The sequence below is a fragment of the Bos mutus genome, chromosome 3 (genome assembly GCF_027580195.1).
Source record: "Bos mutus isolate GX-2022 chromosome 3, NWIPB_WYAK_1.1, whole genome shotgun sequence".
Lineage (NCBI taxonomy): Eukaryota > Metazoa > Chordata > Mammalia > Artiodactyla > Bovidae > Bos > Bos mutus.
The window spans coordinates 117692981-117718923 of record NC_091619.1 but is presented as its reverse complement, the minus strand read 5'-3'; the positions used below and the strand labels follow the sequence as shown (position 1 = coordinate 117718923).

Here is a 25943-nt window from a genome sequence, read left to right as displayed (position 1 = left end):
TAAGGGTGATTTTTGATGAACACAGAACTCTCGGCTGTTTTAGGAACTTTAAGCCGCCCTCCTGCAGGGCTTACATCACTCCCGACGAGCCGTCAGTGGCCTCCCTTACCTCTGGTCCTCTGTGTGTGCTGGTTTTCTTTTTTCTGGCTAACTGTGAGACTGTCCCATCTATCAGTGGTTCTCACCTTCTGATCCTGGGTCCTGGTGCACTTTTGTATTTATTCTGCTGGGTTCTTTGGATGCTTTCCATTACCCCCTTTCTTCTGCCCATCGGTTAAGCCCATCAAAAAATTTTTCATCTCAGGTGCTGTATATATTTTAATCTTTACAAGTTCCATTTTCTTCTTTTCTGGATCTATTTCCACTGCTTGATCTCTCTCCTGGTTACGGGCTACTTTCTTCTCCCTTCTCTGCAGATCCAACAACTTTTTGCAGGATGCTCAGCACTGTGAGTTATACTGCAGATGTCTAGACATCGACGTCCTTCTTTAATAAGTCATAGGCTTTGTCCTAACAAGTAGTTAAATCATTTGTAAATAAACTTTATCCTTTTAAGGTTCATTTAGAAGTTTTGATAGGGAGGGTGTAGACCAGCCTTTACATGAGTTTACCCCTGCTCCCACGCAAGGACTCTCCTCACTGTCGCGGGCGCCCTCGCCCCTGCCAGGGCTCTCCTCACTGTCACGGGCACCCTCGCCCCTGCCAGGACTCTCCTCAGCGTCGCAGGCGCTCTCGCCCCAGCTGGCTGAATTCCACTGCCTCCAAATGCCCCTCCAGGCAGCCTCCAGCTCTGCTCTGCTCCCTCCTGGCGGCTCTGTTCTGCTGGACTTCCTGGAAGCTCCCCACCCTCTACCCGCACGCGGACCACCGTGCAGCCCCAGGCAAGAGGGAGCCCCGCGCAGACATGCGGAGGGAGGCGGTCTTGCCTCGGAACTCTGCCGGGGCCTCAGCCCCTGAACGGTGCTCTTCCTCCACTGAGACCACTTGCTCTGCTAGGTTCACTCCCCTGGGAAGGGCAGGTGGCTGGCAGCAAGTTGGGGTAACTTTACACTTCATATAATTCTTTCCTTCTCTCAAAGATCCAAGTCCTGCATTTCTGTTCAAAGTCTTACAAGGGCTGTTTGATACATCTTGCCCAGCCATCTGGTTATTCACACCAGGAGGACTGGTCTGGTATAGTCATTTCAGGGTTCAGCAAACTACAGTGCTCCAACAAATCCAGCCCACTAGCTCAAAAACAAAACAGCTTCACCAAAAGCTGTAAGGCTCACAGTGCCTTAAATACTCACTATCTGACCCTTTGCAGAAAGTCTGTCAACCCCTGAGTTATTCCATCAGGGCCGGAAATACAAGTAACGGTCTGACTTGAAGCAAAGGAACCGTGTCGCAGGCCGCACTGCATCTCTCTTCCTGCTAGAGACCCGAGTCTGCACAATCGTCATCATCAGGCAATTACGCTCCTCAAACGTGGCACTAGCCACTGCTCTGGCCCAGGGTCCCACACTTCTTTTTCCATCTCAGATTTGTGAACTATTTAACCCAGGAAACAACTGCTGGCCCCATTCACGCGTGACCACCCCATCAAGCTCTTCCAGTGGCATCTTAGCATTTGGGGAGAATTCTGCAGCTATCGAGATTGTAATAAAATGTGATACAGTAAGGAGAATTAACTTCATCAACTTAACTTTGTTATGGACACACTAACCCGATACACATGCCATAACCATGATAAAATGCGTCTGACATAACAGGAAGACATTTCAGGGAAGCGCTCGATTTCAAAGGACTATAAGCACTCATTTAAAAATACGTGTGCAGTAAGGATTGTCCCTTGTTCAAAATATATCTACAAAAAACTGAAGAGTTATTTTTATGAGTATTAAATAAACACACTTCTAGTTAAATACATGTTACCCTTAACGTACAACAAATTACTGTAAAATTCAGAAGCCTACACCAACCACAGACACTCATCGTCTCACGGACTCTCTGGGTTGGAGGTTCGGGTGTACCTAAGGTGGGCCCTTATGGCTTGAGGGTCTCTCTGTGGTCACAGTGATGTCAGCCAGGAATGGCGGTCACCAGCAGGCCTAACTGTGGCGAGGACGTTTCTGAGATGGGGGCCTCAGTGCCTTGCCTGTGGACTTCTCCATAAGGTACTGACTGTCCCCCCAAGGACTGCTTCAGAGAAAGCGAGGCACAGGCCACAGTCTCTCTAGGTCACGTGTCTTCATCTGGCAACGACCCATTGGCTGCCCGGGGAAGCCCTGCCCCGTGGGGGAGGGACCAGAAACGCCTTGGGCACCAGGCAGCAAGGATGGGGTGGGGGCACCTCAGAGGCTGTCACAGTGAGCTCACCCTCTCATTGCACAAACAAGGAAATGACAGGTCAGCTTTCCTGTTGTACTCCAGGAGAATCCTCTAGAGAATTTCCCCAAATTCGCGAGGTGTTTGACTCTGTCCACGGAGGAATCCCGTGGCTCCGGAGCCCACACGGTCACATCCAAGGGTGGCAAAGGGAGGCACCCACAGATTCAACAACCCGAGGGCACAAGTGAGTCTCTTACCAACCACCATCAGTGTGAATTCAAAACCTTTTTTCACTGATTTTCGGTGAACTTGATTGGGAAGATTTGCAAATCCAACATATCCAGGAGTTTCTGGATTTATAAACTGAGTTTGTTGTTGCTAAAAAAAGAACAATTAAACACCTTATTAGTTGCTTTTAACATATTATTAAACCTGTGACAAACATAGATATCATTAGTTTTCACAAATCAAAAAAGTATACACATAAATCAATACTTCCAAACAGTCACTGCTGTCAGAAAGCTTAAAACCATTTAAAAAACCAATCCAATGTCATTCCATGCCTACACGCCGACCTAAAATAACATTTCTGTTAAGCAATTAAGCAACACACCGAAGATACATTAACTCATCTCAGTACAATTTCAATCTTGATGTGAGAAACTGTCTATAGAGTGAAAGCAAAGTCAGTCAAACTTACAAAGTAAGGCCCAACTGAAAGTGGTTTAATCCATCAAACTCAGCTAAAGAGCAGCTTCAGGAGAAGCAGCAAACAGCCCTGCCTCCTGCGGTGGCCCAGCTCCCCAGAGCGGAGCCCTGGGTGAGGCAGGCCGCCAAGGGGCGCCATGCTGGGAATCCCACCTCCCAGATGGAGAGAAAGAAGACCGAGAGCCCCTCGACAGCCTGACTCGAGGGGATGCCACACCGCGAGGGCGCTAACGCTGAGGAGTCTAGGCTCTGGCTTACCGAACGTGACACGAAATCAAGACACAGCAATAGAGACTTATTAAACGTAGAAGGCAAGATTTAGAATGGTATTTCCTTTGAGATATATTAACATATTCACATGTGCATGCACACAGATATAAAAACAATATTCACAAATGTTACAAGTGGTTATTCTGAATAAAGGAATTATGGCTAATTTTTATTTTCTTTTTCGCTTATCAAAGACCCACACTGATGCCTATATAAAAAATTAAAATTACTATGATGTTCCTGTATCGCAGTAACAAACACCCGAAGACTTAAAAATAAAAGGCAAAGAGAAACAATAATCTCGCAACTTTAACCACAAACTCTGCTTTTCTCAGCGTGTCTTTTAGAATCCACTTCTTTCAGGGCTCTGGGCTAATTTGTAAGAGCTGAATAAGCCAATTTATCAAGTTTGAGAACCCAATCAATTCCATCATGATAAATTATTGCAATTTTAAAATGATTATTTTAATGGTCTGCTAGGGATAATCTAAGGAGGCTAAACAGATCATCATTAATGCTGTTAGAAACAAATTGAAAATCTGAAGAAAGAAACCTCAAGCTTTTTAGGATGACAGTTAAACTATGAATCAAATATTAGTTATACAATGACTATAAAAGGTTTGAAAACAAAGCAGTTTCTCCTTATGCTGTGGATACGTAATGAAGTATGATCTCTTACCTTAGACATCTTTAGTGAAGTTTCGCCAATCTGTTAAAAAAAAAAACATTCATACATACACACACATATTTAATACAGTATGAACTGATATGCAATTACACGTGAGGCGCCAACAGCTTGTTTCACTCAGCTTCTTATAACATCAAATACTTCCCCAGAAATGATGAGATTTTCACCTCTCACTATAAATTAGGTATAAAAACTAAGCTAACGAAAGTGACCACTCACACGCACGTATACATAAATACGTATATATCCCACATTCCCAACAATACCTTTTTTAGTACTGCTTATACATCAGGCACTAGACATGCAGTAGGAAAAAAAGACAAATTCCCACAACCTCTGGAATTGTGTAATTTCCTTTCTCTCTCTGAAAACTCTGCACACGGAAGAGACTCCTGTAAGAGCCTGTCTGTCTGCTGCCTGCTGGGGAGGGTTCCTGAGCTCCGCAGACTAGACTCTGACCCTGGGGCACACAGAGCCAGCAGCTAAGCTTATAAGAAAAGGAGAAAGGACCGAAGGTGCCTGAGGGTTTGAACCCTGGGAGACATGGAGTGTGCTGGCCAGCCTTGGTAAAAAGTCAGAGATGTGAATGCCTTCACATCTGATTCTTTCCGGCACTTAGAAAACTCCTTTCACTTTCCTGACTCTCCATATCCCCCAGATGGATACATTCATTCCTGAATACCACACAAAGTTTCCTTTTTGAATGGAAATAGTCCTAACCAGCCCCCAAAAAATGGTTAAGTGAGGTTAAGGCCGTTAGAATTTGTAACTCTAATTCCCTGGCACGATGTCATAGAAGACAAGGGCAGAGCCTGGCTTCTCCCTTCCAGGTGCCTTGAAAAGTCAACCAGAGGGGAGGAGGGGGCTGGAAGGTGCTTCTTCCTGGGGCAGATCATCACTGAGAGTGGGGGGAGTGCTGGGTGAACCGAGCACAGGAAGGACCACTACTGACCAAGGAGACAGGTAAAGCTCCATCCAGGCTGCCCAAAACGCGTCAGCCAAGGCAGCACAACTAACGGAACCTACAAGACAGCAGGAATGCTGGGCAACCAGAGAAGCAGGAGATGAAGGGCTCCTTGGAATCAAGAACCAGAAAGGAATCGTCGAAGAGCCTGGGAACAGATCGTGGCTGTGAGGACTCCAGGGTAAGAAGACGGGGCCCCCGTAAGTGTGCCCCCTTTCCCGGCCTCCAGGATGAGCTTAACAGGGAGGAGAACGATCTGAACCGAGAAAGCCACAGCACTGTGATGAAGATGCAAGTTGCTGTTCAGTCACTGCGTTATATCCGACTCTGCCTCCCTGTGGACTGCAGCACGCCAGGCTCCTCCGTCTCCCGGAGCCTGCTCCAACTCCTGTCCATTGAGTCGGGGATGCCATCCAACCACCTCATCCTGTTGCCCATTTCTCCTCCCGCCCTCAGTCTCTTCAGTCTTCCCCAGTATCAGTGTCTTTTCCACTGAATCGGCTCCTTCATCTGCTGGCCAAAGTTTTGGAGCTTCAAATTACAGTATTCCAAATAACACTTTCTGGACCTAAAATCCATGATTTTCAAACTCAAACTGTGGTAGCTGAACTGATGAAAGGTCACAGTAGAGACTTGAAACGTGACACGGAAGATCAGGTATAAGACACCTTAGTGCACAAGGCAAATGAGAGAGAGAGAGAGAGAGAGAGAGATCGTGGGTAGAGGACAGCCTCAGAGGAAACAGCAAGGAAATGTACTTGTTAGCAGCAAGACTTCCTCCTGTGACTAAAAGGGACCAATGGAGGAGAAGAAAACAGTAGGAACAGAAGAAAAGCTTCCCAAGAAGAGCAAGCCCAGGGTCTACCTGGAGTTGTGTAACACGGGAGTGAATTAAGATCTCTTGAATAAAAGGGGCGTCCTAGGGGAATACTGTTCATAGTCCAGAATTTTAAATATGAAACTTCTGCAGCAAAACCTAAGAGTTGGGGGCAGAAGTAAGACCAGAGAGCTGAAATCTTTAAGGGGGAGAAGGGAGCAGTCAGATGGAATTCAGATGGTCCTGGCAGAAGAAGCAGCGGACACCTTGCTTTAGATAATAAAGAGATAAGCATCTGACAATGAAAGAAAAGGGAAGGCAGCCATTAAAAAAAACTTACTTCCAAATTAAGAGAAAAATATGAAAGAGCAACTTGATCAAACCAGTAAAAATATGGAAAAGAAACAGAAAAATTCAAGAGTATCAGTCATCAGTTTAAATGTGAATTCTCTCCTTAAAAGAGGGGACAGGTTGAGGTGGGGTGGCGGGGAGGGACACCAGAAAACCAGGGTACATTACATGGAAGAAACACGCTTCAAAAAAAGTAGCTTAAAAAAAAAATGTTGAAAACAAAGAAAGAGATACGAAGCTAGTGCAAACACAAAGAACACGGAGAGATACTGTTAGTATTAACCAGGGTGGGATTTAAAGGCAAGTGTGGCATTTATAACAGGAACAGTTTATAAAAATAAAACATTCATAAACCTGTACCCATGAACACTTACATCAGATAAATACACAGAACAAAGGCTAGGAAAAATACTATGCGAACTGAATGGAAGTACAGTTCAGGTGGAAGGCTTTAGCACCTTCCCTCAGACTTGGACAGACTCTAGAAACACAGTGCAAGCAAGGCAAGGACTGTTCCTTTTGGTCAGTGTTCACAGGTCACCCTCTGCTAAAACAGGGACAAAAGGGACTCCTAGTTATTCAGAACATTCCTGGATAACCCTTGGGTCAAAGAGGGTAACAAAAGCAAAGCCCTAAGTCATCTAGAAAGCCATGGAAAGAAGATAAATGCAAAAGGAACGGGACACAGCACAGGCTCTCACAGGCTCAGATGAGATTCGGGTTTTATGTATTTTCATTATTGAAGAACAATGAAAATAAAGAACTGGAAAATAACCCAACAGAACAGTAAACAAATCCAAAGTTGGTTCTCTGAAACAAATTCCTCACAAGTTCCATTAAGGAAAAAAAATTACTGCAAAGAAGGTATAATCACAGTCACAGGGACCACAGGTATGAAGATGGCCACAAACTTGAAAATCCAAAGAAATGCATGATTTCTTAGACACTGTGAATGACCGAAACTGAACCAAGGACTGAAAACCTGACGAGACAAATATCACTGAACAGCAGAATAAAGACTACCAGTGAAAGAGGGCCACGCCTGGACAGAACTGGCTCAGTGTCATCCACACCCGAGCAGATAAGCGCCTGCGTGACCTAGACCCAAGCCACCATGGAAGAAGAGGAAGCGTTCCAGCTTATTTATGAAGACAGCACAACTCCAGTAACAGACCCAGATGAAGAAACGGTGAGCAAGCGGGCTGGCTGCCGGTCAATCTCACTCAAGAATATGAATGCAAATCCTCCATGGAATACTTGCTAGCAATTATAACCCAGAAATGGACCCAAAGCAGCTATCGGTGCAAGCTGTTACAACAAATTAGAGAAAACCATGTGTGAATACGTGCTGAAGACTCAGCAACCAACTCTAATAAAAACACTAAGTGAGGAAGCTACTTAAACACCTTTCAGAAACCAATGGCAAATGTTATTCTCTAAACAACAGATGCTAAATTATTTAAATTACAACCACTAATTAGGAAGGGATGGCGGTTACCACCATAGTTATCTTAAAACACTTATAAAAAAATTCCAAACATATACAAAAATAGAACAAAACCCCACATAACACCCTCAAATATCCCCTCAGCCACTGTTCCCACCCTTGATTATGAATACTAGATAGTTCTAAAAAGTTCTATTCTGTACTAGCGAGGAATACCAGGAAATGGAAATGGCAGGGGGAGGGGAATGCCATTTATAATCGAGTACAATCAAAAGAAATGTAGGGACAACTTTAGGGAGAAAACAGGCCTCACAAAATTAATTCATTTCTATTTTTCTAAATTAGTACGTAAACGTGGTCTAACCCCAGACGGACTTCCTAATGATGTTTTTTTCCTTTAAGGACTGGATAAAATGACTTTCAAGTTCACCTGAAGAATAAACGCGAAGACAGATAGGAAGGCCAGCTGTCACAGACGTCTGCTTCAAGCCAGCCTGGAGTGGCCGAGGACAGTGCCCAGTCTCTCTGGAGCTTCTGCATGCTCGCCCTCACTGAATTCGGGGCCCCTGCCTGTGCTCTGACCAGCTTCAAGGGAGCACCCTGATAACAATGGACCTGGAGCACACGTGCGCCCAGGACTGGGGCTGCCCACAGGCAAGAAGGGGACCATCACCCCTACCAGCTACCTCCCACTAAGACCCATCTTGATGGACACACATGGGGAAAACGAGACGACCACTATCTGGAACAGGATGTGAATTATTGAAAAACACTTGTCTAATTTTTAATCCTACCAAGTTTATCTTATCACAATGCATTTCTTTCATACAATACTAAGAATTTTTTTCCCCTGAAATATAATTTGGATGCACTATGATTTTCCAACAGTTTAAGTTATTAACTGATTACTCTAAGATGAAAGAAATTCAACATTCTTCTGTTGAACTTAACTACCTGCTTATCAGTCAGAAAGTCTCAATCCAGTAACACAAAAAAATGCCAAGCACTGTGATTAGTTTAAACCTTGGAAGAAGATCAATCAGATCCCCAAATCTCAGAAATTCAGTTAAAGGAAAACTTTATGCACTCAGGTTGTACTCATTCTAAATAACACAAATTTCTTAAAGTAGTTCTCTCCTGGACCAACGGCTTCCTTCTTCCAGACAGCAATAGCACGCCAAAACACAGAAGAAGTCAACTCTTCTAAAGCAAATGGAGACAGAGAACAGATGGCTAAAACTCGATTCTTGGCAACATAAACTTGCTTTGCTTAGTGGCATTTATGTGTGTCCATGGACCACCGCAAACCTCCCTTCACTGACATGTCATCCTTGAAGTTCCATACAGTATCCTAACGTACAAACAATCCTGTAGTGTAGGACCTCAGGGTCTGTGATCCCTCACGCAGAGCCCCTGGAACACTTAGCATTCAGCCTTTGGGTCTGACAGGACACCACAAACGCTCCTCACAGCAGAACGGCAGCACCCCACCATCAAATGCCCTTTCTCTAGTGACAGTGACTATCAGCACAAAACCAGACAACTAAGACTATAAAAACGGCTTCATCCCAATTCTGCCTCCAAATGACTTTTCACATTCTTTTCTCTCTGGGGAAAAAAAAAAACAACCAACTTTTTCTTTTCCAGCAGTTTTTGGTTTTCGAGTTGGGTACAAAAAGGGCCTGAATCACATTTATTAAAGACCACACAGAGAGGTTCGTGCTTCTGGGTCCTATCCCATTTCCGTAGGTCACTCTGCTAGTTTAAGAACTGTCAGAATGCAAACTGGACAGAAAAATGAAAAAAATATAATAAAAATTAGGATAAAGTTAATGTGGAGAAGATCACTGCCAAGGTTCATGGACAGTTAGGAGGCTGCATGATGCAAAGAAAGCCTGAGTGGGAGCTACCAAACCCGGAAAGAACAGAACCTCAGACTACAAACAGGAGGAGAGGGCCTGCACGACCCCACACCATCGCTATCATCTCTCCTGAGGACGGGGGGCGGCGGGGGCTACTTTGGGCCCTGACTTGGTCTGGAGGTATCGTGAGGATCTGAGTAGTTCGAAAGAGCTCCGAAAGTCGGCTACATGTGGGTCACCATACCAGGCAACGAGTAATGCTGGGCAGGTCCGCGCCCCTGCCCCTCGCAGGACGGCGACACACGGAGCAGCAGAGGCTGACATCGGGCCAACACCTCCTTCGGGGAAAGTCTAATCCGGGCCGAGTCCGGGGCAACAAAGCCAGTACCAGGCAGCGAACGCTGGAGACAAGCGGCCCCAGACTCGAGGCAAGCCCTGGACCAGGGCAGACAAGGACCACCGCAGCTGGAACTAATAACTCAGCGTGGAGGGGCCCGTGTCCACGTCTGGGGGACCCAGACAAGGTGGGGGAGGCGAAAACTGGGCAGAAAGCCAACCGGCGGTCCTTGGGCCTTACGGAGACACAGGTCGGCCCCACCTCGGGCCTGCAGGAGAACGGACACCCGCACCCCCCCTCCCCCGCCGGCGCTCCCACCCGCCCCCGGAGTCCGCGCTGCACGGGCCTCCTCCCCCCACCCCCGAGTGCTGCCCACCGCCGAGCGGAGGGGCGGCCGGGGCCCCGCGCGCTTCCTCTCGGTCCGGGCGGGTAGGAGGGGGAAGCGCCCACGTCGGCCCGACCCGCACCGTCCCTTCCGGACCACGTCCGCCTGCGAGCGCCCGGCGCCCCGGCCCCACTGCTGACCACGCCCCGCACAATTCCCCCGGGGTTAGCCAGAGCCACTCGGCTTGCCCGCGGACACACCCCGCCGCCTCCACCCGCGCCAGGGCCCCGGGGGCGGGAAGGGCCGGGGACTCGCACCGGCTAGGGGAGAGGTGAGCGGGGAGGCCCGGGGAGCGGGAGAGGGCCGGGGAGGGGGGAAGACCCAAGAGTGGGGAAGGCCTGGGGAGATCCGGGGAGCGCAGGGAGATCCGGGGAGCGGCGGGAGGCCCAGGGGGATCCAGGAAGCGGGGGGAGATCCGGGAAGGCCCGGGGAGGTGGGTGGAGGCCGGGGGGTCGAGAGGGCCCAGGAGCCCAGGCCGCCGCCCCTCCTCGGCCCGCGTGTCTCCCGGAGCGACCACGGTCCGGAGCGGGCGCCGGCCCAGCGCCGTCTGCCCCCAGCTCGCGCCTCCAAGGCAGCCGGGCCCAACGGGGACGTACTTACCGCCGACTTGCCGAAGAACTGAGACCAACCGACCGCCCTGCCGACCCGCCCAGCGCCAGCCGCGCGCTCGCGGCCCGCCCCGCCCCGCCGTGCGCGCGGGCGGATTGAGTCATCACGCCGCCCCGCCTCCTTGCCAACGCTTTCCTCCCCGCCCCTCCCCGCCAGCTCCCAAGTGCGCAGGCGCAGCCTCGGCGCGCCCCCGTTTCCGCCTCTGCGCAGGCGCCGTGCCCCTCCCACGGCGGTTGGCCATATAGAGGCTGGGGGGTGGGGGGGAGGTCAAGCGTAGCCTCTTCTCCTTTACCAAGATGGCGGCTCGTCCCTGTTTCGCCACAGTTCCTACCTTATGAGCTTGATTTCCTTACACTGATAAGAGAGGAACAGGTAATGTAACACTTTGCCTTGTGGATAACTAGAATGAGGGGAAGAGAGTTTCTTTAGATGGAGCTTAATGACCAGGGAGGAGGAGAGAGGCGGACGGGGGGAGGGCAGGTGGCAGTAAGAGTTCGGAACGACCACGGGGAGGGGGGACATTTCGCATCTGAGTCTCTCCTCCAGGAAGATGGCGGCAGCACCGAGCAGGGAATGCCGGAGCTGGGCCGGGGAGGGACGGCGAGCGGCCCGGCGGGGCTGCTCTATCCCCAGGCCGCCGTCGTCTCGGTGGTCGGGCCCTCGTCTCCATTGGCTGCCGCGGGTCACGTGGGCCTGCGGCTCCTACGCCGACCATAGAGTTGGGCGCCAGTCCCCGGGGACGTGGCCTTTTTGAGCCCAGGGCTGGGGCCGGCTCCTGACGGGAGGGAACGTGGGTGGGCGGCCCCCGTCTTTCGCTAGGTGAGGCCTGGGGGCTTCTCCAAGCCCACTGCGGCTGCGCGGCTCGGGGCGGGAGGGCCACGTGCCCGGCGGGGGCCGGCCGTGTCTGGCCGGTTTGCCCCGGCTCCCGCGACCTGCAGGCCCGGCACCTGGCCGGGAGGCTGGGCGCGAATGCCTCGACTGTCAGTAAACACGACTCTGGAGTTTCCACTAGGCGCCCGCGCGGTGCGGGGAGCCGGAAGGTGCTTGTGCCCGAAGGGCGTCCTGACGAGGCGTCTTTGGAAAGTGAAGAGCTCAGGGCCGGGCGTCCCCTCCCGGTCCACCCAGGGGACGGGAAGGGCAGCCCCTGCGTGGCGTCCTGGCGCCACGTAAAGCCGGTGGAAAGCCGGCCTCTGTGTCTTACTAAGCACCGTCCGACGGAATGTAGATGAGTCCTAGCGGAATCCTCAGGAACAGGGTGGTTTACCCTTGAGGTCCTCGGTTCGTGTCCTCGGCTGCCCTCAGGATCGCCTGCACCCGCGGCGGTGTCCGCAGCAGGACACGACGGGACGGGCGCTTCCTCTGCAGGTGGTTTCTGAGGCCCTGTTACGACGGGGTGCGTCACAGTTAGGATTTTGTCTGAGGCAGCAGGTAGTGCTCTTCTGCAGAACAAGCTCCATGTGGGTTTCTGGGAACAACCTGGGCTAATGAGACGTTGGACGAAGTCTAGTGCTCAAGGTGGTGTTTGATGCCTCTGAGCACGAAGCACCCCCACGCTAAGCTCAAGAAGTACGGTTTATATTAGAGTTCTAAAGTAGTTGAGAAGGTATTTGGTTCAGAATGACTTCCGTTGTTTGAACTCCCAGTTCTCCGGATCTGAGACATCAACCACCCGCTTATCACGAGAGTTTTAGGTTTGGAGAAAACTGAGCGTACCCCGTCAAGTCTTGAAGGACATTTGAAAGCCATTGGAAACACTGAAGATGAAACTTGCATGTAACTGCTGTTAGTTCCACTCTGTGTCACGCCCTTTCGGGGCTTGCTGCTGCTGCTAAGTCGCTTCAGTCGTGTCCGACTCTGTGCGACCCCATAGACGGCAGCCCACCAGGCTCCGCCATCCCTGGGATTCTCCATGCAAGAACACTGGAGTGGGTTGCCATTTCCTTCTCCCTTTCGGGGCTTATCTCCTCTCTAATCAGGCTGAGGTCACCTCAATGAAGGAAAGCGCTCCTAAGATGTCGCTGGCCCTCATTCCTGGGCACTCGAGACCCCGCTGGATCCATGTCACAGCGTGCCCTCCAAGGGGCCAGGCTGACCTCTCAGTGTCTTGATGGGAGAATTTCTTCTTGAATCATCAAGTATTTTGTTTCTCCTTGGGTTTTGTTGTTTGGGGTTTCTGGTGGTCTGACTTTCACCTCATGACTACTTAAAGGGTAGAAAATATTTTAAGAAAACTTACTGGAAATGGCACTGTGCCATACTCTTAAGGTTTCTGAGGATGCGTAGGTAAGGAGGACATAGACATTTTGTTTTTTTCTTTCCTCAGGCAGTTTGCGGTCTAATAGGGGAGATTGCCTTGTAAAGGAGTAGGTTCCAGTGTTCTAAGTGCAGCAATGCAAGTATGTACAAGGTATGGAATAGGAAAGGGGCTTCCCTGCTGGCTCAGACAGTAAAGAATCTGCCTGCAATGCAGGAGAGCCGGGTTCTATCCCTGGGTCAGGAAGATCCCCTGGAGGAAGGCATGGCAACCCACTCCAGTATTCTTGCCTGGAGAATTCCATGGACAGTGCAGTCCATATAGGGTCATAAAGAGTTGGACACAACGGAGCAACAAGCACTTTCACTTTTGTGGAGTAGGAAAAGGGGGCAGGGATTGCCTGTTGGAAAATCTTCACAAAGAACCTTGTCCTGAAACTGGGGTTTAGAAGATGAATAGGAGTTTTTCCAGGTGGACTATGCTAGAAGGGATTAGCTTATGCAAAGGGGACAAGCAACTGGTATTAGAGGTGGCATACTCTCAAGAGGTTGAGAATTTGGTATACTGCTGGTTTTAACACTCTGACTTGGTGTCACAGGGTTGGTGAACACTCTGACTTGGACAGGATTTCAGCTGATTAGTGTCCACCAAGATGACCTGGTGATGTTTAGTCACAAGCGGATCACATAGATTCACTGTTAGCGACCGAGAACCCTTTATAGCCCTTATATATTTGGTGTGGCCCATTCAGCACACATTCATCTCACAGGGCTAACGATCAGAGAAAGGTTCTTCCTCTTCCTATGAAGAAATAACCTGGCTCCTGGAAGAAGCAGAGCACACAGCTCAAGTCCAGTTGCTGACTTGGTAGCAAAAAGTCCAAGGTACATGTTGTACAACTTTTTGATTAAGTATAGAAAGAACCTTAATGTATCTTTTCTCTTGAATTATAAAAGTGCCACAACATCCAACATTTGAAGACCAAGAAAAGAACTAAACTTTTATGTATATGCCATTTAAAAACTTGATTATATAAGTTGTTTCGATTTCTTTTTACCTTTTTGTATTTTAATATCAGAGATATTTTAGGTATGATACTTCTTGTCAGCTGCCGTGTACCAGGCGAGGTAACGTTCCTTGATAGCACTGGACGAGCCAGACTCGTCTGGGCATACTGTCGTGTTAGTCGTCTTGTTGATGCCTGCTGCTAGTTTGACAGTAACGCACTGGCCTTTCATGCTCTCCCTTAATGCTGTTTATTGGCACTCATGGTGTTTAAAGTTAAAAATTAATTTTACTTCAAACCAGGATTATATCTTCATGCACCTTTTAAAAGATCAAATAAACCTGGAAAGACTTGAAAGAAAGAAAAACTATCATTTTTGTTCCTCTGGTCACGTGTCCTCCCTGCAGAACACATGTCTTTTCATTGTTTTAATTTACTTTTATTTGGAGGATAATTGCTTTACAGTGTTGTTGGTTTCTGCCGTACAATAGCAGCAGCGTGAGTCAGTCATAAGTGAGTATACCTGTAACCCCTGCCTCTTGAGCCTGCCTCCCCTGCCCTCATGCACCCCTCCAGGTTGTCACAAAGCACAGGGTTGAGCTCCCTGTGTCACACAGCAACTTCCCACGAGCTATTTTTGTTGTTCAGTCGCACGTCCATCTCTTAGCGAACTTCATGGACTGCAGCACGCCCGGCTTCCCTGTCCTTCACCATCTCCCGGAGCTTCCTCAAACTCATGTCCATGGAATCGGTGATGCCATCCAACCATCTCATCCTCTGTCGTCCCCTTCTCCTCCTACCTACAATCCTTCCTGGCATCAGGGTCTTTTCTAATGAGTCGGCTCTTCACATCAGGTGGCCAAAGTATTGGAACTTCAGCTTTAGCATCAGTCCTTTCCGTAAATATTCAGGTTTCTTTTCTTTAGGATTGACTTGTTTGATCTCCTTGCAGTCCAATGGACTCTCAAGAGTCTTCTCCAACACCACAGTTCGAAGCATCAATTCATCAGCTTTCTTTATGGTCCAACTCTTACATCCATACATGACTAATGGAAAAACCATAGCTTTGACTATACGGACGTCTGTTGGCAAATTAATGTTGACAAACTAGCTGTCTAACATATAGTGTATATCTCAGCGCTCCTCTCTGCCCTGCCCACTCCTCCCCACCCCCAGTGCCCACAAGCCTATTCTCTACCTCTGTGTGTCTGTTCCTGCCCTGCAAATAGGCTCATTAGAACCGTTTTCCTAGATTCTATATATGTGTGTGTAAATATAAAATATATGTTTTTGTCTTTCTGACTTGATGTTACTGTGTATAACAGGCTCTAGATTCATCTACCTCATTTCACCTGCCTCATATTCCAGGACATCTGTCTTTGATGCCATCTCATATCCGTGCCTGACTTGCTCGCTCACTCCTCTTCCCTCCCTGTCCCACACATCGTCTTCACTTGACAGGAGATGCAGCATTTCTTGTTCCCACTCACCCCTCTGCCTTTGCTGCACAAATGCCCACAGGAGGTGCGCCTTTAATTTGCTTGTTGGCCATTAGTATTTGTGACTGCTGGTATGCTGTTAGCAGCTGTGCCAGATGGTGTGATGGGACTTCTGGAGTTTTTGTTTTCCCTAAAGTTCATATGAGTGGTTTTGGTTGTTTTCTTAGTTTTCTATGTATTTGCTGCTAAAATTCAATCCCTAGTTCACCAGTTGTCTAAATCTTCTTCAAGAGACTCCATCTGTGATCTGATCAGGCTCTGTTGGCCCAGGCCTCCTACCTTCTGGAACCTCACTGCTTTGGGTTTCCTGGAACCCCTGTCTTTCTCATTCTTGATTTTTTTCCCCCCTTTCATTTTGATGGAGCACTTCCTCAAGGAATTGCCTGGCAAACAAAATTTTGAGAGCCTGGATATCTGCAGTGCACTGTTCAGCCCTTGTACTCAAGGGAGAGGTTGAACATCGGTTCCCCCATTTTCCGTTTCTCAGTGTTATCCTTGACATGTCAGCAGTTCTGATTCTTGAGCCTTTATGTCTGACTGTGTTTTCTTCTTTGAGGCTCGCAGGATTTTGTGTGAAATGCAAAATACCCAGTGCAGTGATATCCCTTGGAGTCTGTTTTCATCCAATGTCTTGCCGGCCCTTTGGGCTCCTTTATTTTGGAAACTTCTGATCTTCGGTGCGGGGTGTTTTTCTTGATGTATTTGATTTCTTTCCGTTCTCTCTCCTCTTTCTAGAATTCAACTATTGGACCTTCTGGATTGGCAGTGTGATTTCTTTAGGCTTCCCACTTCTTTCTGGAAACATTCTTGTAGCCCTCCTGTTGAGCTCTTCTCGCTTTATTTCTTAACGCTTCTCTCCATCTTTCTGTGTCTCATAGCCCCTCCTGTGTTTGCTTCCTGGATGTACTGTCTCCTCTGATCTCTCTGAGGACGTTGGAGAGTTTTCCCTGAAGTCGCCGCTTGCTTCTGCTTGCTTTTTGTGCTGGGGTTCTGGCTTTCAGGGGCTCAGAGCCTTTTCCAGGCTCTCCAGTGAAGTTTGCTTGCCTGCTTACATGTTAGAGGGACCCTGGCCTCGTGGTTGGCTGGGCCCTGCCCACTGTGACTCTCGCTGTGGAGGTGCCTCGCTGGGCCATTCTGTACAGCACCCTTTTGGCTTCTTTGGGTCTCTTTGGATTCTCCAGAAGAATGCCTCCCAGACTCTTGCCTGGCTTCCTGTCTTTGAGGGGCCTCCAGTGAGAGGAGAAGGCCAGGACCTTAGCAGTGGCTGTGCAGGAACTACGTTCCGCTGCCTGCAGAGTGGCTTACCGACACTCTGCTGGTACTGGCGTCCCCAGGGCAGGACTTCAGGTTCTCTTTTCCAGAGGGGGAAAAAACCACTGCCTTCGGCCAAGAGGCCCGACAGGCAAAACAAAACAAAAAACGGTCTTTTTTGATCGTGTTTTCTTACTACTTTTGTCTGGGCACACTTTAGCAACGTGATTTTAGCTTACAACCTGAGTTTTGTTTATATTCCTTATTCTTCTGTTTGCTCCATTGTTTGTAGCCCAGCTTGCATTTTACTTTGTCTTAAACGTGTGCTCAGGCACCCTGGTAGGAAGTGGATGGAGGTTGTGAATAGGTCAGTCTTCACAGTCAAGAAGTTCACGTGGCAAAGTGCAGAGCAAGAGTTCAGTTGCTCACGATTGAAGATGACGTTAAAATCGTATTTCCCCTACGGATGGGGAAAATAAACGTGGACATTTTAGTTGATGAGGGTGAGGGGTACAGGTACGCCCAGATGTCGTGGGGTGTTTCAGTAGCTCGGTTCAGTTCAGTCGCTCAGTTGTGTCTGACTCTTTGCGACCCCATGGACTGCAGCATGCCAGGCCTCCCTGTCCATCACCAACTCCCGGAGCTTGCTCAAACCCATGTTCATCGAGTCGGTGATGCCATCCAACCATTTCATCCTCTGTTGTCCCCTTCTCCTCCCTCCTTCAGTCTTTCCCAGCATCAGGGTCTTTTCCAGGGAGTCAGTTCTTCACATCAGGTGGCCAAAGTATTGGAGTTTCAGCTTCAGCATCAGTCCTTCCAATGAACACCCAGGGCTGATCTCCTTCAGAATGGACTGGTTGGATCTCCTTGCAGTCCAAGGGACTCTCCAGAGCCTTCTCCAACACCACAGTTCAAAAGCATCCATTCTTCAGTGTTCAGCCTTCTTTATGGTCCAACTCTCACATCCGTACATGACCACAGGAAAACCTCAGCCTTGACTGTAGGAACCTTTGTTGGCAAAGTGATGTCTCTGCTTTTTAACGTGCTGTCAGGTTTTTCAGTCGAAAGAGGAGCCTGGGGGTTGAAGCCCCTGGCAAGAGTGACTGAATTAAAAAAAAAAAAAGATTAACAAAATAAATAAAAAGAAATTAGAAAAAAGAAGACGGAAGCATGGCTGAGTTAAGGCCACGCCGTGTGCTCGGCCGGAGTCCTGCTGTCACCGCCAGCAAGGAGGCCCTGGTAACAGAAAATCCACCAGCTTGCTCTGCCAGGCTGGGTTAAGCGTTTCACGCGTGAGCGCCCGTCATGCTCGCAGTGACACCAGAGGCGGGTACTGGTTCCAGTCCCTGTGCAGGCCAGGGATGGTCACACCGCAGGGATTTGGGGTCTGCCTTGGTCTTCACTCTCAGAAGTTTGCACGCTTAAAGATTCACCCTTGACAACTTCCCTGGTGTCTCCTCTCAGGGTCTCCAGAGGTGATAGAGCGTTCAGGGCTGGGGCCAGCCAGGCCTCTGCAGCGAGGTAGCCGTTCTGCCTCGAAGGAGACACTGGGAAATTGTCCTGTGCCCTTTAGAGCTTTCATTATCATCGAGTCCATCATCAGGCATTTATTTTTCACAAAGTGCATACCCGTCAGTAGATTTTCTGGGAGGAAGTGAACAAATCAGGGTGCCCAGGGCTGAAGCCGCTGAGCGCACGGGGCCTGCGCCTGCAGTGACACGCAGTCCCGTCTGGTCAGCTCTCTCTCTGCTGGACTCGTCTTCCCACCACCCGTGGCTGCCGCCCGGCTCCACCACTCGTGGCTGCCCTGCAGCGTCACCTTAGGACCCCACAGGCTCCGGGGTGGCCTCCTCTTGGTTTTCCCCGCCCCCAGCCTCATCTGGGCTGCAGGAGAAGCCGCTGCTAGGCTTGTGCTCGTTGTGGCCCTGGCGGTGGCTGGGGCCTGTGTGCTCGGAGGGGACCTGATGGAGGACAGTGTGGCTTCTGTGCCGTGTCCGTGACTCATTTTGCTGAGCTGCAGGGCCTGCTGCAGCCGTGGCAGCTTTCTAGGCTTGCAGGCACCGCCGCCCCTGGTGGCGCTGGCATGGGCTCTGCCTGCACAGAAGGGTTCGGAGCAGCCTCCTCGGCCTTCTGTGTGGCAAGTCAGCTCACGCCCGGGCCGCTGGAGCCCGGGAAGCCAAGTGTCCTGCAGCCTGATTTCTGTGCTTCCCACCTTTATCTTTCTCTCCGTTTCTGGCGGCTGATTTGGGTGGGGCTGAGCGTGGGGACCAAGCTCCCGAGGTGGGGCAGTAGCCTCAGCCCAAATGGTCAGGGAGGGCCCTGTGTCTCAGCGGCGGCCGCTCTCTCGGCGGGCAGGGTGCACTGTCTACTCACCTCAGCTCAGCACCCCTGCTCACAGCTTCTGGACAGGACGGACTGGCCCAGGCTACTTCTGGTTTCTTTGTGGAGGGAGGAAACGACTTTGGTCAGAAGCTGTCTGCGTGCAGCGTTGGCTCTGCTGCATAAACCGGTGTGTGCCCTGGGGAAGTTCCGTTGCACAGACGCGGAGGTGCGCCCCTCCCGCCCCCCGGGTACCGTGTGGCCTGGGCGGCTGGGGTTAGAGAAGGGGCCTGGGAGGGAGGGCTCTGCCCCGGCCCGCTGCGTCTGTCCTGCAGACCCTGGGCGTGTGCTCCTGGGGCGAGCAGACAGCTTGCAGGCACCTGGGGAGCACCGCCTGCCTGGCAACCTCCCCGCCCCTCGGGAGGCCCCCCGGGCCCCTGGAGAGCGCTGCTGTCAGGGTTGCCACAGCAGACGGCTTGGGGGAGATGGCCCAGCGCAGCACTTGCTGCCCCCAGAAGGGCCCGGCCCCTCAGCGCCAGGAGAGGCCAGAGCGGGAGAGCCAGCCGTGCAAGTGTAGAGTTAGAAACCAGTTTTGAAAAGGTGGTGTGCGTTGGCAGTTTCTGCTGCTCTTGAGACTCTGGTTGAGGTGAGTGATGTCTGAGAAGCGGTTCTGCCCCTCAGGGCTCCCTTCTTAGCAGACGGGGTGTGGGTTCTGATGCCTTGAGAACGCATCGTCCTTGCTTTAACTCTCTCTCTCTAAATTAAGGAAGAATAGAGGAGGATAAGGTGCTCTGCTCTTCCTGCCTTTTTGATGTGCTCTTCTGACAGTTAGGAGCCGTGCTTCCCTCTGTGGTGTCCTGTCGCTTATGAACAGGAGGCCGTGGACTTTGTTGGGACTGTAAACTCACTCTTCACCACTGTCAGGTGGCGCCCTGAGCCTTGGACGTAAGGTGTGAGGTGATGCCAGTTTGGGGTGGACCCCCAGCTTTTGCTGGCCACTGTGAGCAAAATCAGTGCGTTACCCTAATCAGTTTTATTGTGTATGTGTTACTGCTTCCCTGGTGGCTCAGTGGTAGAGAATCTGCCTGCCAGTACAGAAGATGCAGGTTTGATCCATGGTCTGAGAAGATCCCCTGGAGAAGGAAATGGCAACCCACTCCAGTATTCTTGCCGGAAGAGCCCCTTGGACGGAGGAGCCTGGAGGGCTACAGGCCATGCGGTTGCAGAGAGTCAGACACAACTTAGTGACTCAACCGCAGCTATTCATTTCACTGTTACGTGGTAGCTTTCTCATTTCATTAGTACTTAGCTCATTTATAAATACTTTCAGATGGAATTGCTGAAGTATATTGGCAGTTTTGACTTTTTCTCCTGAGTATGAGATTAGTTAGGTGGTCCTGTCGCCCTGGCTTGAATCAGTGTGTGTGAGATCAACTTGAAGAATAGTTTTTTTCCTTTAGAAACAAGGCTTCTATTTTGACACGTTTGCTTTTGCTTGGAGCTGACTCTCCCGCCCCTGAGACCAAAGTTCTGTGTTGGCTTTGTCACCGCAGCAGTGAGCTCAGCAGAGCTGCCAGGCTGCCTGTGACCCACACTCAGCCTGGCAGTTGCTGCAGCGTCCAGGCCGGATCCCACTGCAGGCAGAGGGACCTCAGACTTGCTGCTGCTGGGGGCCGTCCCGTCATTTCACAGGTGCTGGAGGTGAGCGTCGTGTTCCCTTGCGATTGGTGCGCGCGGCTCTTTCTGAAAGATGGGGCAGAGGCGATAGGACGGTGCTACTGGGAGAGGCAGCCTTCTGTGGTCTTTGAAGGCACACTCGGCTCCCCGGCCCGGGAGACGCGTCGCTCCTGGAGCGGCGGGGCTTCAGGTGTGCCGCCTGCCGGCGCGCCGTGGGCTGGAGGGCCTGGGTGCGAGCCGCAGCCCTGACTCCTCTGGACGGCTCCACACTGTGTGTGCGTCGTGTGGGACTGGACCTCCGAGGGAGACGTGGCGTGAGAGGGCTTCCTGTCCAGTCTCACGTGCATAGTTACTAGGTTACTGTTATCAGTTAGTCTGTGGCTTCGCTAAAGGTGTATGGTTTTTGTTTCAGCCTATTAGGAACTTACTCATGTGCATTAGGAGGCTTCTTACAGGGTGCTTTTCATTCCAGTGTCTCTTTTCTTGTCTGCCCGTCTCCTCACCCCAGTCCTGCAGTGGTGGTGCCGTGTGTCTCCTCTCTTTTAGCCGCTGCTGATGGGGTGGGCGGCCTCCTAGCCCAGCCTGAATGTCGCCGCGCTCTCCCTGGGTGGTGTCCGCTTCATGCAGCGTGGCTGGCCCAGTACTGCCTGCTCAGTTCTGCTTCTTGGTCAGAGAGCAGCCTGTCGTGGCTGGCTCCGAGGGCGCATCCTTCCCGGACGTGGTGTCTGAAAAGCTCTGAGAGTGCCTCTGGACTCCGTCAGGCCTCCTGCCGCCTCTGGGGCGCCCCGGGAGCCCCCGTGGGGACCCTGGCGCTGTCTGAGGTGTGCTGCTCAGCACCTGGACATGCACTGTGAGCAGCTTCCCTGGCGCGGTCTGATGGTTTAAAAGTCGGCTTTCGGGAGCTCTGAGCAGATAGCGTGTAACAGGCTCTAGCATTGTCACGGTGTATCACGTTCAGCTAGAAACGTTGTCAGGCGACATAGACTGTGGGTGAAAAGTGCGCTGATCTAAATAGTGAACTCCGTTGTCGTTCAGTCACTGTGGTGTCCGACTCTCTGCCACACCATGGACTGTAGCTCGCCGGGCTCCTCTGTCCTCCACTGTCTCCCGGACCTTGCTCAAACTCACGTCCATCGAGTCAGTGATGCTATCCAACCATCTCGACCTCTGTTGCCCCCTTCTCCTCCTGCCCTCAGTCTTTCCCAGCATCAAGGTCTTTTCCAGTGAGTCAGCTCTTCGCATCAGGTTGCCAAGGTATTGCAGTTTCAGCTTTAGCATCATTCCTTCCAAAGAAATCCCAGGGCTGATCTCCTTCAGAATGGACTGGTTGGATCTCCTTGCAGTCCAAGGGACTCTCAAGAGTCTCCTCCAGCACCCCAGTCTGAAAGCATCAATTGTTCGGCGCTCAGCCTTCTTTATGTGTCAACCCTCACATCCGTACATGACCACTGGAAAAACCACAGCCTTGCCTAGATGGACCTTTGTTGGTGGAGTGAACGCAGAGTTCACCAGATGTGATTAGAATTGGGTTTTGACTCTGAGTTGAATTGTCAGTGTCATGTGCAGCCCTGTCCTACATCAGTGTGTTTGTTTCCAAATTAAGCTGTTTATTTTTTCTAATCACAAAGGTAGTGCTATTCTCCATTTAGATATTTAAGAAAAAAAATTCTAGCACGTACTTTCCGAGCAGTTGCAGCCATGGTGCAGGGCAGATGTTTCTGCACCACCGGCAGGTGGCTGGGGCCGTGAAGCCCTGGCGGTGCCGGTGTGTGTCCTGCAGACGGGACACTCGGCGCAGCCACCACCGTACATCCTTAGCACCTGCAGGCCGGTTCGCATTGGCTCCGCCTTACCGTGGCTTTCCTGGCTGTGACGCTTAATGGTCACAAGCAGTGCTTTCGCTAGTGTCTCTGAGTGGGCTTGTGGGTTTTCTTTGGGTTAGATCAGGTTTCGCGCCTTCGGCTGGAATGGCACAGGTGTGCTGGGCCTTCTTGGCCTTGGGTCCCCCCGGGACACAGTTTCAGTTTGTCTGCTCTGGGATGGGTCACTTGAAGGTAGAGTCTGCACACTTGGCAGCTGTGAAGTCTTTGTGGTTAACGACTGTGTGGGGGGAGGTGGTTTTGAAACTAAGTATCTGTTGCTTCAGGTCTTCTCAGTCACTCTAGGCTAAGAGTTTCCCATTTTATTCAGCTGGTTGTCATTTTTTATTGTTATTTATTTTGGTGTTCCTATGGTCCTGGGTTTGGCCACTGGAAGCCCCTTAAGGCCCGTCCTGTGTCCTGGCTCGGGGGAGTCCCCACCGCTCGCGTGCAGCCCCTGCTGTATGGTCAGCCCTGCACGCCGTCACGTGGACCCGGTCCCCGCTTTGAAGGCAGCCTTCTGTGCTCTCTGTGCGCCCTCCTGAGGCTGCTCCGGAGCCCACTTCATGGGCGGTGACGCCTGCCGTATGGTGTCGGCGCGTCGCTGTGCAGTCCGTGACCACCTTCCCTCTGGTGCACACGTGTCTTTCCCGTTCTCGGCGTGTCACGGCGCTCCTCTGAGCCTCCTTACACCTGTGTGCAGTGCTGCTGCTTCTGGTGAGCAGCTTCTTTGGATGTTACCACTGAATTGGATTGTGTGTGTTTGTTGTTTGTTATATGTTTTAAATTGCTTCTAATGTTACACATCCTCAGTGATCAGGAGCCTGTTTCCCGCACCGTTTCAGAACTGGTCGCATGACTTCTGCTCGCCTTTGTTGGCCTCGTAGTGTGAGCACTAAATGAGGGTGGACACACGGAGTCCTGTGTTTATGCAGTGTGTGTTACTTTCCTGTGAACTATGTGTTGAGATGCTTTCCAGCCAGAGGAGAGCTCCATGTACCCTGACTTCTGCGTTAGGTCGCCTTCAGTGTGAAACTGAAGCTCTCGTGACTCGAGTGCGTCTGTATCTTCCTTGGTGGCCTCTAGTCTGGATCATCAGTTGGCTGTCCTCCCCAGTCTTCCTGTCTCTTCACCCTCAGGTTTCTAACCCAGCTGAAATGTACTTTGGTTTCTGTTGTGAGGTGGGGATCAGTCTTTATGTTTTTCAAAACGGCTTGCAAGTGGGTCCAGCTCTGTTGATTGTCTAGACCCGCCTTCCTTGCTGACTTGAAGTGGCGTTTGTTTCAAATGCTAAACTCACGGATACACCTGAGTTTGCTTCATTTATCCATTTTCCTCTTCCTTAGCCGAAACCCCAAGTACTAATGACTTGCTTTATGGTGTGCTTTGCTAATTTTAGGTTGAATCCCCCACTTTTTTCTTTTTTTCAAATAACCTAGGACAGTTTTATTTTTAGGTGAATCTAGGAAAACCACCCCCCCCTTTTTTTTTAACAGTACATATATATTTTTTTTAAAAACCTACTGGGACCTTGTGTTACGTTTCCTATGGCTGCCAAAATAAATTATGACAAATATAATAGCTTAAAACAACAGAAATTTCTTCTCTCAGTTCTGGAGCTGGAATCTGACACCTGGCCGTCTGCTCTTCCTCTGGCGCTCCTGCCTCCAGCCTCTCGTGGCTGCCCCTGTGTCCCGCCTCTGCCTCCATCTTCGTGATACCCTGACCTCTGTGTGGTCTCTTCCTCTCTTTCAGAAGGACCCACTCAGATAATTCAGGGTAGTCTTCACTCACTTCTGGAAAGACTTTTTTTTCCAGGTAGAGTAATGTTTAAATTCCAAATAGCAGGACCTGGTATCTTTGGGTGGCTGTAGCTCTGCTGACCACAGATGTCATTCGGCATTTCTCTGAGGGTGTAGGTGGACTTAGGGGAAGACAGACATCTCGGAGGTCAGTCTCCCCGAGAGTGGCGCTGCTCTGCGACTCAGGCATCTCGCATGGGCTTTGTTTTGGCAACACCGAGCCTCCCTTCAGCTTCCTAACTCTTCACTGTAACAGAGGGGTTTTCTAAACAGAGGGCCATCCACAGGTACTGGCGTTTGTCTCTTAGCTTCATTATTTCTCCTTAAGTTGCATGTTTGACAGACTTTGACCATGGTATCAATAGACATCTTTGCTGGTTTGTTACTTAATAGGATAATTTTGGCTTTTCACTAAATGTGGTATGTTTTTCTTCTGGGAAATGTTCTTCATGTGGCCATTTCCTTCTGTTCCTGAAATTATATTCCATAGGAAGTAAGGAATAGGTGCTGAGTTTCATCAGCCAGATGGGCTTTTTTAAATGGCGTCTTTCAGTTCTGCATATATGTTTGTGCACCTTCTCTGGGCTCTGTGTGTGAGATTACATTACCTAATAACGAGTCCTCACTGCGTCCCTCGCACAGACCTGCTTACTCATGGTGCCTTGTTCTCTGAGTTCAGAGTGGATTTATTGGGCTGGTGTTTTAAGTTTGTAAACTAGTTTGTAGTTGATCGTCTTTTCTCTGCAGCTCCCTCGCATTGTTTGGGGAGCCACCCTTGCCACCATGTGCAGGCCGTGTGTTGGGGATGAAGCGGCCCAGCTTGTGGGAGCACCCTGATTAACTGTGGCTAACAGACATACTCCATCCCCTTGGCCCCTGACGGGCTCAGAACCCAACCAGTGCCAGTGAGACTCAAAATAATCCCTGGAGCTCTCATGGGGCAAAGAAGCTCTTACATCTTTGGGAGCTACCAGAAGATAAATTACTGCCATTTATCACCCCGTTCTTACCTTCGGCACCAGGTGCCCAGAGCCCCATCCCTGTGCGCTTGTGTTTTCCATGTGCTCTTCCCTTGTCTGACAGGCTTGAAAGAGTTAATTGCTTTTTTCAGAGAAATTGATTTTAGTTATTTTTTTTCTGATTTTGGTTTTGATTTACCAAATCAGCTGTATTTTGGTTGTTTTTGTTTTCTATTTCACCAATTCTTTATTTATTCCATGTACTTTCTTTGATTTTTCTGTTGTCCGTCTTAAATGCTTATTGGCTCGTTTATCTTCATTTCTCCTTGTAAAATTTATAAAATTTGCAAGTTTGATTCATCCTCCGAGGATAGCTTTGTACACCCTGCTAAGCAGTGCTCTTTGATCTTTTCCTTCTCTGAACCCCTTATTGTTAGAAAAACCTTCAAACATAGCCAGATAGGAGAGGATATGGATACTTCATACACCTGTCACACAGCTCCAACAGTGGTCAGAGTTTTGCCATTTTTATTCATCTTCCCTGCTTGTTCCACACTGGTCATAGTTTG

At 50.2% G+C, this 25943-nt stretch overlaps 2 protein-coding genes across 3 annotated transcripts in view; one reads left to right on the top strand and one right to left on the bottom strand.

Moving 5' to 3' along the window:
- The window catches only part of SEPTIN2 (septin 2), a 28027-nt gene extending 17162 nt beyond the window's left edge, over positions 1-10865 (bottom strand). The window contains exons 1-3 of one of the 2 annotated variants that reach the window (XM_070368661.1): positions 10740-10865; positions 3968-3997; positions 2568-2688 (exon numbers count right to left, since the gene is read on the bottom strand). In XM_070368661.1, coding sequence (XP_070224762.1) covers positions 2568-2688; positions 3968-3976 — 130 coding nt within the window. In that variant the 5' untranslated portion in view covers positions 3977-3997; positions 10740-10865. Of the gene's footprint in view, positions 1-2567; positions 2689-3967; positions 3998-9661; positions 9684-10739 lie in introns of those variants that run through there. The other variant, XM_070368660.1, reaches the window with a different exon arrangement.
- A 104-nt stretch (positions 10866-10969) lies between these two features.
- Positions 10970-25943, top strand: part of HDLBP (high density lipoprotein binding protein) — a 59775-nt gene continuing 44801 nt past the window's right edge. The window contains 1 exon segment of the mRNA XM_070368659.1: positions 10970-11120. The gene's annotated coding sequence lies outside the window, so the exon portion shown is untranslated.